General features: G+C 37.4%; 1 protein-coding gene across 1 annotated transcript in view; it reads right to left on the bottom strand.

The window, feature by feature from the left end:
- Positions 1–13,650, bottom strand: part of BPTF (bromodomain PHD finger transcription factor) — an 81,561-nt gene that overhangs the window by 55,618 nt on the left and 12,293 nt on the right. The window contains exons 3-4 of the mRNA XM_070937735.1: positions 5,435–5,658; positions 150–350 (exon numbers count right to left, since the gene is read on the bottom strand). Coding sequence (XP_070793836.1) covers positions 150–350; positions 5,435–5,658 — 425 coding nt within the window. The remainder of the gene's footprint in view (positions 1–149; positions 351–5,434; positions 5,659–13,650) is intronic.

Raw genomic sequence — 13,650 nt, 5'->3', positions numbered from 1 at the left:
TTACCTGTCCTGAATAGCATCACTGGAAAATTACACCTGATTCTTCAGTGAAAAAATAGCTTTATCGATTATAAAATTTAAAATGTTTAAAATGTATCAGCATTTCTACTGAAAGAAATACATTGACTAAGCAGGTATATCACTATTACCTTCCTTTCCTCCTTTTTCAGAACTTTCTTCTGCTACTATTTCCTTGTTGACCTCCATCTGTTGGTTTGAAAGTTCTTCTTTTCCATTCTCAGTATCTGTGCACTCTTTATTTTCAACCGTAGCTTTTTCTTCATCAGCAACTGAGCTTCTGTCCTCTAATAGTTCCCCTTTTCTGATTCTGACTGCTTCCATAATTTCTTCTAAAGCAAACATGGGGGTAGAAGATGAATCAAGGCCAACTTTTTCAAGTATAAGAGTACCGTCGATATGTTCTAGTTTTGTAATGCACCATGACACCCTTTCAAGACAGGGAAGTATATATATGGCAGATCTATACATGAAAATGAGCTGAGTACAACTGACAGTTGGTAATTATGCAGCATTGTGCACATCATTAATTTTTTCTACCTTTTTTTTTAATGGGGTGGCTTTTTCAGAAATGTCAGTTCCAGTCACATGGTGTCTCAAATTTATAATTGCAATAGTTTACAAGCGAAATTCTGATCCCAATTATGGTCCTAACTCAAGGAATACCTGTAATTTTATATATTTATGCATCAATAACAGATACAGAATATCTGAAGAAGAAATAAGAGTTGTATGCTAACATTCAAAAAATAACTAATGCAAATACAAAAAAAATATAATGTGGGAGATTTCAACTGGAACACTGGAGACGAAGAAGTGGAAACTGTCAGCCGATTTATTTTAGGAGGAAAGAATGAGGCAGGTGACCACTTGATGCACTTTTGTCAAGAAAACCAGCTGAGGATCACCACTATATGGTTTATTTAGTCAAAATGGACACCTCCAAGTAGATGATACTGCAGCCAAAAGTATCACATCTTATGCAGCCAAAGAGAGAAACAGAAATCTCTCTCATAAAACTTAGGCTGCTGCAAACCGTGCCTTTAATCTTGGATGACTTGTATCAAAATTGGTCTCAAATTCATCTTGAAACTATACATGAACACTCAGGAAATATGATTTCGTTTCATTTCTATAAGCAATTAAGGTTGAAGTAAGAAACAAATTTGACTTAACTTTGTGGAAAAACCACTACAGAGATTATGGGAAGGAAGAAAGAAAAAAACTTCATCAATGAAACACCCCAGGAGCATATCCAATCCAACCTCCCCCTGCAACATGAAGGCAAATTGTTTTCAGAGGAAAATAATTTAAATTGCCGAACAGAGTAGGAAAGCTAAAACCATTGGTAAAAGAGATAAAGCAAGATAGCTAAATAAACTATTTTAATATAAAGCTAGAAAAAGAAACCGAAGAAAATTACCGGAATGAGCTTTCCATAGAAATGGACGATAGAAATGAAAAAGGACATACCAGAGATCTTTATGTCTTAATAAAGAAAATCCAGACACTATTCACTCTACATAGAGGAACAAAGAGGCAGAGATGGGAAGGAAGTGAAAAATCGGAATCAAATGAAAAATAGATGGAAGGAACAGACTGAGGAATTGTATATGACTACTAATGTTCTTTAACAAACAGAACTTTGAAGCAGAGCCCAGTGTACTGGAAGATGAGGATAATATAGACACTGAAACGTCTGTCAAAAATGAAAATGCCTGGAATTGATGGCATTGGTATTATCATGTCCACAGCAGCAACTACAAAACTATGTCAAAAAAGTAGAATATCAGTAAATGGCTGAAAGACTGGAAAATGTCAGTGTTCATCCCAATCCCAAAAATGGGTGACATATGAGCCTGCTCCAAGCAATGCATAAAAGTCCTGATATTAAATGTTGTGGAAAATCATATAACAGGGTCCCATCATGCAAAAAGGGATTCCGGTGATTTAGAGGCATTTGAGATCACACTGCAAATGTTCAATAGTACATGGATATTTTAAAAGGAAGCATATCTGTAGTTAATCAACTACTGTAAAGCCTTTGATGGTATCGAATGTAGAGATATTCTGTAAACTGGTTGTAGACTGGAAAAAGTGTGCAGTATGTTCAATTGCTATTTCTTATGCAATTTATATATAGAAATGATTTTAAGGAACATAAACAAATCAGAAACTGGAATATCAATTGGCAGCATAACCCTGCCAACCTTGTTAGCCTTTCATAGGGCCCTAAAACCTGGGTATCCTCTCTAATATATATAAGGAAATCTCTACCCTAACTGAAAATTAGATGGGACGGTGGGGTTAAATCAATGGTTCCCAACGTGGGGCCTATGCCCCACTGGGGGGAGGGGGGGAAAGCAATTTGATTTTTAATGGGGGCAATTTGAAACCTTATTTAAACCCAGTTAATGGCCTTTTAGGCTTCCTCTGCGTGAGTTCACTTTTTCAATAGTAAGAATTATATGTCACGGGGGGGGGGGGACATCAGGATTTTAGAGATGTTCAGGTGGGGCATGGCCAAAAAAAGGTTGGGAACCACTGGGTTAACTGAACCTTCAGCTAAGAGTTTCCCCAAGAGGGAAGATAATTAATTTAATCCACTCCATTCCCAGTGTGTTTATTCACTGTAATATTTGAAAAACATCAGAACTAAATAAGGGCACCTGAACTACAAAAAAATCTGGTTCAAATGAATAAAAACAAATCTATTAAAGAAATACACTGTCAGGTCAAAAGAAATAGATTGGTAATTGCAAAGCAGAACCCAGACAGATACCTGTTATGGTTGTTAGGCTATATACAGCTAGTAACCTAACAATCTGCAGAAAAATCCACTCTAATAAGACTTCACACAGTCGAAGGTAATTATTATTACTGTGTTTCCCCGAAAATAAGAGCCGGTCTTATAATTTTTTTTGCCACCAAAAAAGGCACTAGGTCTTCTTTTCGGGGTGATGTCTTCCACTGACTCATTTCACTTGTGCATGTCACCCCGGCCTCCTTTTCGCTGTCAGAGGCCTTCAGGAACTTCTGCGGCTGGCAAGGCTTTCCTGAAAGCCTCTGCAGCTGATAACAGATCTCCGTATCGATCCGGAGCTCTGTTATCAGCTGCAGAGGCATTCAGGAAAGCCTTGCCAGCCGCAGAAGAAGTGGGCCGGCAAGGTGGTTGTCGGTGTGTCCGAGGCCTGGCTGCAACTGTCTGAAGGTAAGTAGTACAGCAGCTCCAGCCCCATTCCCACCCTAGCTTAATTTTTACCCATGCGCCTTGCCCCACCCCGTGCACCCCAGAGAGGGTGGGGTCTTAATTACCCCTTATTTTGGGGGGTAGGGCTTATATTGGGTGCATGTGTAAAAATCAACTTAGGGCTTACTTTCGGGATTCGTCTTTTTTTCGGGGAAACACGGTAGGAAATACAAATGTTCACCATTCTAACTCACTAACATTTTAAAAAATAAAACAATATATTAGTTTGAAAAACTAAGTTAACCAATGGCTAGAAATATGACTCCAGAGTCATTCTTTAAATGGCACATTACAATACACAGTATCCAAATGCGAAAGGAAGACCAACCAAAAGATGCTTTGAAGAACCCCATCACCAAGATCACCTAAAAAAGTTATAGGTGGTCCTCGACTTATGATCATTCGTTCAGTGACTGTTCAGAGTAACAACAATGCTGAATGGACTTATGACCATTCCCTGAAGTTATGACCACTGCAGTGTTTCCTCTCCATTACCACAGTCATATGATTGCAATCCGGACATATGGCAATCTATTTGCATGTACAGCTGGTTGCCAAGTGCCTTGCAATCATGTGATCGCCATCTGCAATCTTTCCCTGCCAGCTTCCCCAGAGAGATAATGGCCATTATTAATATGAGGTTGCATACATTCTCCATTGAATAATAATGCCAACTTGTATATCATGCCTATGCCACAGGAAGATTTTTTTCTCCCAACTATTTTCATTCAGAGTATTCTGCATTTACAAAACCAAAACATTACTATTCACTTTGGTTGTATTCAGCAAGATGCAATTAGCTGTCATTTTGTTCACTTCATTCCATGAATGTGGAAATAAGCTAAGAGCAGGGGTGCTTAAATATGGCCTGCAGAGCCGGCCTGGAAATAGCAAAGGACTGGCCCATGGTGCCTCTGGCAGCCAAAATGGGGTGCCCACCCCACGCCCCATTTTCAGCCTGGATGGCCTCCTGCAGCACTCTGCTGGCCAAAATGGAGAAGCTGGCAGAGGAGGCAGTCCAGGCCAAAAATGGGGTGCGGGGGGACTGTGCATGGCCCCCCGCATGTTGCTGCAGGAGGCATCTGTCCCATCCTCCTCCCCCCCCCCCCCCCCGTCTGCAGAGAACTACAATGCTGATCCGGGCCTCGAAGAAATCCAGTTTGACACCCCTGAGCTAGAGAGACACAATAAACCAGTTTCCTATGTTTTATCTCTAAAACAACGGTTCAACAAATTGCAAATAGACCTGGCTTGCTTAAAAGTTTTAACTATATTTCCTGTTTGTGCATAATGGAAAACTATGATTAACTGTGGCTTTTTGGTTTTTCATCTATAGAGTATAAGGGGGAAAAAAAGCAGAAAAAGGAGTATACTCAGACAAATGCCTTTCTAGTGTATCACATCTTATTAGGATCCGATTGTTTAAAATAATCATTAACCTGTAATATATATTCAGCAGAGATGCAATGAATTACATCTTAATTATCTGTCTTGGTTTTCAAAAAATTGGGGGTTTTGGAATCAAGAAAACATGAATCCCTATTTGAAGGAGAGATATGATAGCCCCAAGTCAGGACTCTGGTAACAGAATGATTATTAAAGGAACATTCTATTAAAGGAACAATCCTTTTGTGAGCTACAGGTGATTTCATCATATACAAGTCTATTCTTGTCGTCCCTCAAAAATTCTACAATGGCAATTAGATTTAATGGAATCTTCTCAAATTGATTCCATTGTCATTAAAAGCTGCTATTAGAAAACTATCTTTTCCAAATATAAACCAAACAGAATTTGGCCTTCATTTTAACAAATAATGTCCCTTTTCTTTCTCTCTCAAACAAATGGACTAATAGTCACCAAATACTTAAGCAACATTTATTGCATGTCTAATTCATTCTGCAGATGAAATCCTTTGCTTTAGCTAGTTCACTGCAAGTTTCTTATCTTAGGTGTATTTGCACACTTTTTTGAGTATTCTGGGATCCAACAATTATTAGGCTTTGCAAATAAATACTGCTTTCTCGAATATTTCCAATTGGCTGTGCCTTTTTATCCTACCCTTTTGCATTAATACCTTTCTCACAATTCCATTTTTTTGGAATATGAGTCACACGATCAAAATGTGTTTATCAGTAATTAAAAAGGTAAGATTAATTGGTTCTTACCATTTGCTGCTGAGAGAAAAGACTTGTTGCTGCCCCGTGCTTTATTAGTAAGGTCTTCTGTTATATCCATGTGCCGATGAATTTCTTCATGCATTTCTTCTAGAGTTTTGCAGATATCAGCTTCCCAGTAATCTTTGTCTAGGCATTCAGTTAATTCTGCCAGCTGGACTTTTGTGCTATAGTACCAGATTCTCTTATGCTTTTCACATTCTGAATCTTCTTCTCTGTGACAGTATGAGAATAATTGTTTATGAGATATGAGGAATGAATGAAGAAATGAATGAAATACAGACACACAGACAGAGACAGATATATGTGTGTGTGTGTGTGTGTGTGTGTGTATGTGTATGTATGTATAGAGGGAGGGAGGGAGGGAGGGAGAGAGAGAGAGAGAAGGAAAACATTAAAAATTATCCAATTGCTAAGAATTGTGTTTCCCTATTCATGTCAACATAGCAATGAACAAAAATAATAAAGGTATTCCAAACAGCATTATGTACAAATTAGTATCTGGGTATAGATGAGGTCACTTTAATTACAGTGTAATACAGTATTCCTTGACTTACAACAGTTTGTTTAGTGACCGTTCAAAGTTACAATGGCCCTGAAAAAAGTGACTTATAATAATTTTTCATGCTTGTGACAGTTGCAGCATCCACATGGTCACGTGAGTTACATTCAGATACTTGACAACTGGTTCATATTTACAACGGTTGCAGTGTCCTGGGTCATGTGATCCACTTTTGTGACCTTCTGACAAGCAAAGTCAATGGGGAAGCCAGATTCCTTTAACAACGGTGTTACTAATTTAACAACTGCAGTGATTTACTTAACAAATGTGGCAAGAAAAGTTGTAAAATGGGACATAACTCACTTAACAAATTTCTCACTTAGCGACATAAATTCTGAGCTCAACTGTGGTTGTAAGTCACGGATTATCTGTATTCTGTTCTTTTACAGACATTTTCAAAATATACCTAATAACATTGTGCAGAGAATAAGAGCAAAAGGGCAAAGAAGATTCTTAGAATCAAATGAAATGGAACCATCACTCTTATGTAAAACTAGGCAACCTCTGATCCCTTGAGTTATTGTTTCAGAGGTATTTCCTTACCAGATTCCTCAATGCCTTCAACTATGGCAGAGCTTCCTTCATATACTTCCTTCACTGGAAAAGTTCCCCAAAATTCAAGGAGATATTCAGAAATGTATTTGCCATGAAATAGTTCATGTTGAACAGTATAACAGTTTCAAATATCAAGAGTTAACCACAGTAATATGTCATAAAATGTTTTCTGATAATGTTTATGCCCTAAAATGTTTTATAAAATTTGCCACATTTCAATTCCATCAGAGTCAGTTTTGGATGCGTTCTGTAAGTTAGCCCATTTAAAAATACCTTGATTGAAAAAGTTTTGCCCTGTGATGCACTGTTTTGCCCAGTTAAAGTTACGGAACTGAGGTTTTATATAGATAGATGTGAATAAAGGAGTATATCTGTATATTTCAGGGTTGAGATGAGGGTTCTTGGTTTTCTCTGAGCTTTGTTGTTTTCCCATGGACATTTCATTACCCAAACTAGGTAATATCATCAAAGCTAGTGGCAAGGACCTCTTATATAAAGATAAATACCAAATTCATTCTGTTGAGTGGTGGTAAAATTACTTACACCATGCATACTCAAACTTTAATTGGGAGAAAAATAGTATAACTGTTCTGACCTAGGCTTCCCCAAAAAGCACGAAGCAGAATCCTGGTCCTGACAAAACCTCTTTTATTAAACAAACAGTGAATTCCTCTCATTCATCTTCAGCAAAGTCTTTCAAGGGAGAATTTACAGTCACAGACCTTATCTGGCTTGGAGAGCTGCCAGGCTGATATCTTCAAAACTTGGCAGAGTCTCAGAGTCACAAACCAATTCGGTGAACTAATTGTCTCCTGCAAACTCCACTACCCTTTCGCTCCTCTTTTATTCCCTCTGGGAGGGGCCATTCATCGTCCACCTGTGGCCTTACTCCCAAGTCAACCCTTTTTCTTTAGCTGTTTCCTTCTTCTGGCAACTCTGCGCATGCGCATACTGGGAATAGGCTCCAGCTGTTCATCTGCCTCACTGATGTCTGACTCTGAATGCAGCTGATAACTGGTATCTGGCCCTGGCCCCCTCTCTGCCTCCAACGCAGAGCCCTCATCACAGCCTTCCCCAGACTCCAGGACTGGCCCATTTTCCTCCCCAACCTCTTCACTGTCCAAATCTGCCGCCAGCTGGCGGCCACAATAACTGATCCAGTCCCTTCTCTAACTTGGGAAAGGATAGGTCCTTATCTCTAATGTCATGCTAACTTTGGAAGCACTCTGAAACAATAAGAAACTCTCTCAATCTGTGCTGGGAAAGGTACTATGAACATAATAAGGACATGGCTTGATATATGTCATATCAATTAGTTTAGCCACAAAAATGCAAGATAAACTAAAAATAATGTGGTGGTAAAACTGTGGTCCTGCTTACTTCCCAGTTTTGTGGAAAAAAATGAGTTTCAGTATTTCTTCACTGACTTTCTCCTGCTATGAAATGTGGAAGCTTTCAAAATTACCGAATTCCTTTTACTTCCTCTTATAAGAATGTACAACGTATGTATGCACAATATATACGTTTGAATAATCTGTTTAGCTTTATTTATTTCTGATTTTTTTGTAGATATGAGCAGTGCAAACTTAAGTAAATGTGATATACTGGTTGTATAGGAAATCTTTTCCCCTCTTCTCAATAGATCTGATTTGTATAAATTCATATCATTAAAATAAACAATGCATTAAGTCTAATTTTATAATCTGCAAAGGGAAGTTATTTTTTTTAAGCAAGAGGCCTATACAATTAATCTGACATGATACTATGGGTGATTTTTTTTAAAAAAAAAAATACTAATTTTTTTTCTCCAAATCTGATCTTTTAACAGAGACTCAAATTTCCAATTTACCGTATTTTTCGCTCTAAAGAACGCACTCCCCCCAGCCCCAAAAGTGGGTGAAAATATCTGCATCTTATGGAGCAAAAAATATGGGCCATGGCAGCGGGGTCCTTTTACAGTGCTGAACCCTGCCTCTTCTGTCTTTGCCATTGCCCGTTTTCCTAGGTGCGTCTTATAGTGCGAAAAATTAGGTAGTTTATGAGAAGGAAATTTTAACAGGGATTCTACTTTAAGAAACAAAGCAAAATGTATGCAGTCCCTTTGCAACAATATGTCAGATACGATAAAATTATCCCAGGGACTTTTGCCCAAGGTTCTTGTGAATAAAGCTCCATACATACAGGCACAATACTTATACTACCATGTTTGCCTGAAAATAAGACCCTGTCTTATATTTTTTTAACCCTGAAATAAACGCTTGGCCTTATCGTCATGCACTCAAAAGCCCAATTGGGCTTATTATCAGGGGATGTCTTATTTTGGGGAAAACAGGATAGGACAACATTTCCCAACCTTTGTGCCCTCCAGATGTATGTGTTTCAATTCTCAGAGCAATCCAGCAAACATATAGCTGAGAATTCTGGGAGTCTAGTTCAGTGACTTACAGCTCATCAGGATTGAAAGAGAATACAGTAGAAAAAAAGTGGCATGCAATTTTAGGCTTTTCCTCTACTCGATTTTCATTTTTATCAATAAATAAGAGAGTCTCTGAAATGGGACTACAACTTCTTTTACTTAAATCTCTGCACCAGATTTGGTTCAGCATAGTGACAGTTGTAGGCTATAGCAGAAAGAAGGAAGGGGAATGCTTTTTAATATTATCTGTTGCAGCTCTTTACTTCTTTAACAGAGGGGCTGTAATATTCAGTGTCAAATGTTAAAAAGTGTGCTTCCTTAGTGCCATAGTACCCTAATGATGATGTTTTCTTATTTTCCTCCGATTTTCCTTTCCCCAATAAACTCAATTATGTGTCTATACATTTTCAATGGTTGATTTTATAAAGGAATTTCTCGCTAAACCAATGCCTGCATTTAAGACCATATAGTTAAAGAGCTTGCTTATTTCAAGATCAATATAAAGTTTTTACGATCTATCACCCTGGCTGTTGAGCAGACAGCCTAATGTATTTTTCTCCAATGTATCTTTCAATGTATCACTGCCCAGAGTTAATTTTTGTGAGATGGGTGGCCATATAAATTTGATAAATACATGAAATAAAATTTTATTTTAACTTTGTTTTGAATAAAACAATAAAATAAAAAAAAATATCTTATTTTCTATTTTGACAGAGCTGAACTAAAGGGAATAGTCTTGAATAGAAAGACTAAGAACTCTATCATATGGACAAACTAGGCAGGCATCAAGACATTTAGCCTGACTGGTCACAGATAATGAATTGTCTTTGATTGGAACTGTTGAACAAGGTGGTTTTTAACAGGTGTCCATAACAGTCTTGTCTTACCATTGATTTATATAAAATTTTAACTATTTTGGCTGTTTTAATTCCAGTTCATAACATACGTCCCAGCATGGAATTTACTTTTTAACAGCAATTGCACATTAGTTGATATTTATACAGAATAAAAAACAACAGAGTTGAAAGGGAGGACTTCTAGTTTAGTGTTCCCCATGTTTCCAGCTCTGTGGACCAGCGGGGGGCGGGGGGGGGATTGTTCTGCGTGAGTGGCCGGCAAGTGTGCACGCAACTCCATTTGTATGAGTGATGTGCACGTGTGCCTACTTAAATGGAGAGTGTGCGTATGTGGGCCCGCTGTTCACGCAAGTAAGGATGCGTGTGCACATGGGTGCTCAATGGCCATTTCTGCGGCCCGGTTACAAACCCCTCACAGCCCACGGGTCCAGGATACCTGTTCTAGTCCAACCCCCTGCTCAAGCAGAAGATCCTATAACATTCTGGACAAATAACTGTCCAATCTCTTCTTAAAAACCTCCGGTGATGGAGCACCCACAACTTCTGGAGGCAACCCTAGTTCAAGGGTTCATTCCACTGATTAATTGTTCTCACTGACAGGAAACAAGTTCTTTAGGTTCTAGGTTGGATCCCTCTTAAGCTTCCATCTGTTGTCTCTTATCTAGCCCTCAGATGCTTTGGAGAATAGGTTGACCCCCTCCTCTCTGTGACAACCCCTCAAATATTGAAAAACTGTTATGTCATCCTTAGTCCTTTTTTTCATTAGACCACACATACAGAGTTCCCACAACTGTTTATTGTATAGTTTAGCCTCCAGTATATGGTCTCCAGTATATCGTATATCCAGTATAGTTTAATTCTCTAATCATCTTTGTTGCTTTTCTCTTCACTCTTTCTAGAGTCTCAACATCTTTTTTATACCGTGGTGATCAAAACTGGACATGTATTCCAAGTATGGTGCTACCAGTACAGCATAAAGTAGTACTAACACGTCACATGATCTTGATATTATGCCTCTGTTAATGCAGCATAGGACTGCATTGGGTGTTTTTGGCCGCTGTGGCATACTGCTGGCTCATTTTTGTCATCTAGGATTATTAATGTCACTGCCATTAATATAGGTATCATGCTAATCTGTACCTGAATACTGTTCAATTTTCTGTTATACCACCTTTAATCCCTTTTTATTATGTGAATTCTTATATCAACATGCAGACATTGAGTTTTAACTAATATACCTGCTGCTTTTGCAATGAAGTTCTACAGGAAACAAAAAATGATCCTGATATTTAAGCCTAATGTTTGTATCTTTTAAAGTTAAGGCATACTGAGAAATTTCCTTCACAATATGGAAAAAGGCGATAGAGGTTTTTCTCTTTATAATATTTGAATTAAGTTATTTTCAGGATTGAATAAAGGGTGTTGTTTACACAACATGTAGTTTACACAATGAATATGCTATTAGAAGATGTGATAGCCACCAATTTAAACAGTTTAGAAGGGGACTGAATAAGGTTGGTTTAGTTTATAAAATCTCCTTAAAATAGTGATGCAAAAAAGGTGGCTTGGGGATGCATAGAGCTTATCAACCTTCTTTTGTTGACACTTTGTTAAGAGGAAAATAGCTTTAAGTCTTTCATGGTGTAAAACATCCATTTTTATCCTTTAAGCCTAGTATGGCCTTCAAGTCAGCACGTCAACCTTACACATTAGCTTTCACTGAACATACACATAAAGACAGATATTATTTTAGGCATGCATCCAGCTCTGTAAATTACAGTTCTGAAGATGAATGATACCATCACATGAAATGCACACATGTAACTATTTTAAAGTTACATCAATTTACTTTGTTTTTTGTGAGTTACATTTTGTACCAAACCAAACTTTTGGAAACATCCATTTTAATATTCATTTAAAATTTTATTTAACCACCCAATTCAATTAATGTACTCCAACAATAAAATAATAATAAAATATATTAAATTGTCTTCCAACAAGGGTGACATGAAAGCAATGTTCCAATATTTGAGGGGCTGCCACAAAGGAGAGTGAGTCAACCTATTCTCCAAAGCTCCTGAAGGTAAGACAAGAAACAATGGATGGAAATTAATCAAGGGGAGAAGCCAGCTAGAACTAAGGAGAAATTTTCTGACAATGATAACGATTTCTACAAAAATAGGTGGAGTGCTGGCTACAATCTTCTAAATATGGTAAGGAAGTAGCAGTGAGACAAAAATGGTAGCACTTAAAGTATATTCTGAGGTCCCCTGAGGGTCTAACAAACTCTATGAGGGTTTTGCCAAACCAAAATTAGTTGCTCGATATTGAAGATATTTTCAAAAATATAAAACAGCGTCACTCTTCTCATTTTCTGATTGTTAAAAAATATAGTTTTTCATTTATGTTAATATCTAAGGGGTTCAATATTATTGTTACATGACTCAATAAATTAAATATTCTAAAAATGCATCAATGTTAATTATTAATGTGTTAAATATTGATATATATATGAAGCACACACACAAACACACCCACTTTCAGGGTCCTGCATAATTTCTAAAAGAAGAGGCCTGGCAGCAAAAAGTTTAAGAAACATTGCATTAGACTAAGAAACCGCTAGACTGGCTAAGCTCTTCTCTCCAGAAGATGAAGGAAGACCAGGCAGACATACCTGCAGTATTTGTGAAGAAAGAAACCTGTTTTTTTATGAGGAGGCTGCCTCTTAACTAATCCAACAGCCTGCACGCTTTTTCTGCTCTGTTATCACACAACTGCTAATGCTTAATAGATTTTCCAAGCAAAACTTTTCACAAGAAGAAGAGGTGACTAGGTGGCTCAGTGGCTCAGACACTGAGCTTGTTGCTCAGAAAGGTCGGCAGTTCGAATCCCTAATACAGGTCTCCTGCGTGAGCAGTGGGTTGAACTAGATGACTTCCAAGATCCCTTCCAACTCTGTTACAGTTAAAGGTATGGTTTGTCAAGAATATCAGATCAGTCTAAGGAACTTAACTTCTTCATGCCAAACTAGTGAACACTCGGAAGCAAGAACTGACAATAGTTGAAAAAACTTCAGTTTAAGAAGAATATATTCAATAGGGGTTTTCTTATTTCGATCAATTTGGTTTAGCATTCTACATGAACATAATCAGTGATGAAAGTGTAAATTGCAGACAAAAAATACCAAGGTATATGGCTTTCTCTCTTCACAAATAACACCATGTTTGATATTAGTTCATTTGGTTTAAATACACTCCTTTGACCACCATTTTAGTTACAAATAAAACATAATAAAAAATAGAAACTAAAATATCGACAATATGTTATGAAATTAATCACTGATTAAAAGAAATTAAACACATTAATACTGAACTTGATCATTTCAATTCTGTTAAGAACCCAGAGCCACCAGAATCATAATTAAGTATATCAGGCTGTTAAAGATCCCCATATCTTCTCAAGATTTACTTTAGATTTGTATCAGTGCTTTGTTTGACTTCTGTGAAGGTTGGCAGACAATACTAAAATATAATGTAGTTTGTTTTTGGACAAGCAAAATGATAACATCACCTATTACGGCTTTGCAATATGTCTAAAGCAGATCACTTTGGTTTGTCTAATAAATCATAATATAGTATTATGTATGATTAGACCAATGATTCACTGTAATGTCAACAGTTGATTCTTCTGCAATGGCCTGTTCTTTGGAGTCTTTGGAAGCAAATTATATCTTACTATTTTTTAATCTGGAACATCCTTCTGCCTAATGCAGCACAAAACCTATTTCTTTTTGTCACAACAGCCCTGTGAAGTAGAC

The sequence above is a fragment of the Pituophis catenifer genome, unplaced genomic scaffold (assembly GCF_029215685.1).
Source record: "Pituophis catenifer annectens isolate HBS135680 unplaced genomic scaffold, rPitCat1.0.hap2 SCAF_2, whole genome shotgun sequence".
Classification (NCBI taxonomy): Eukaryota; Metazoa; Chordata; class Lepidosauria; order Squamata; family Colubridae; genus Pituophis; species Pituophis catenifer.
Note: the sequence above shows the minus strand (reverse complement) of the source record. Positions and strands in the feature narration are given on the sequence as shown.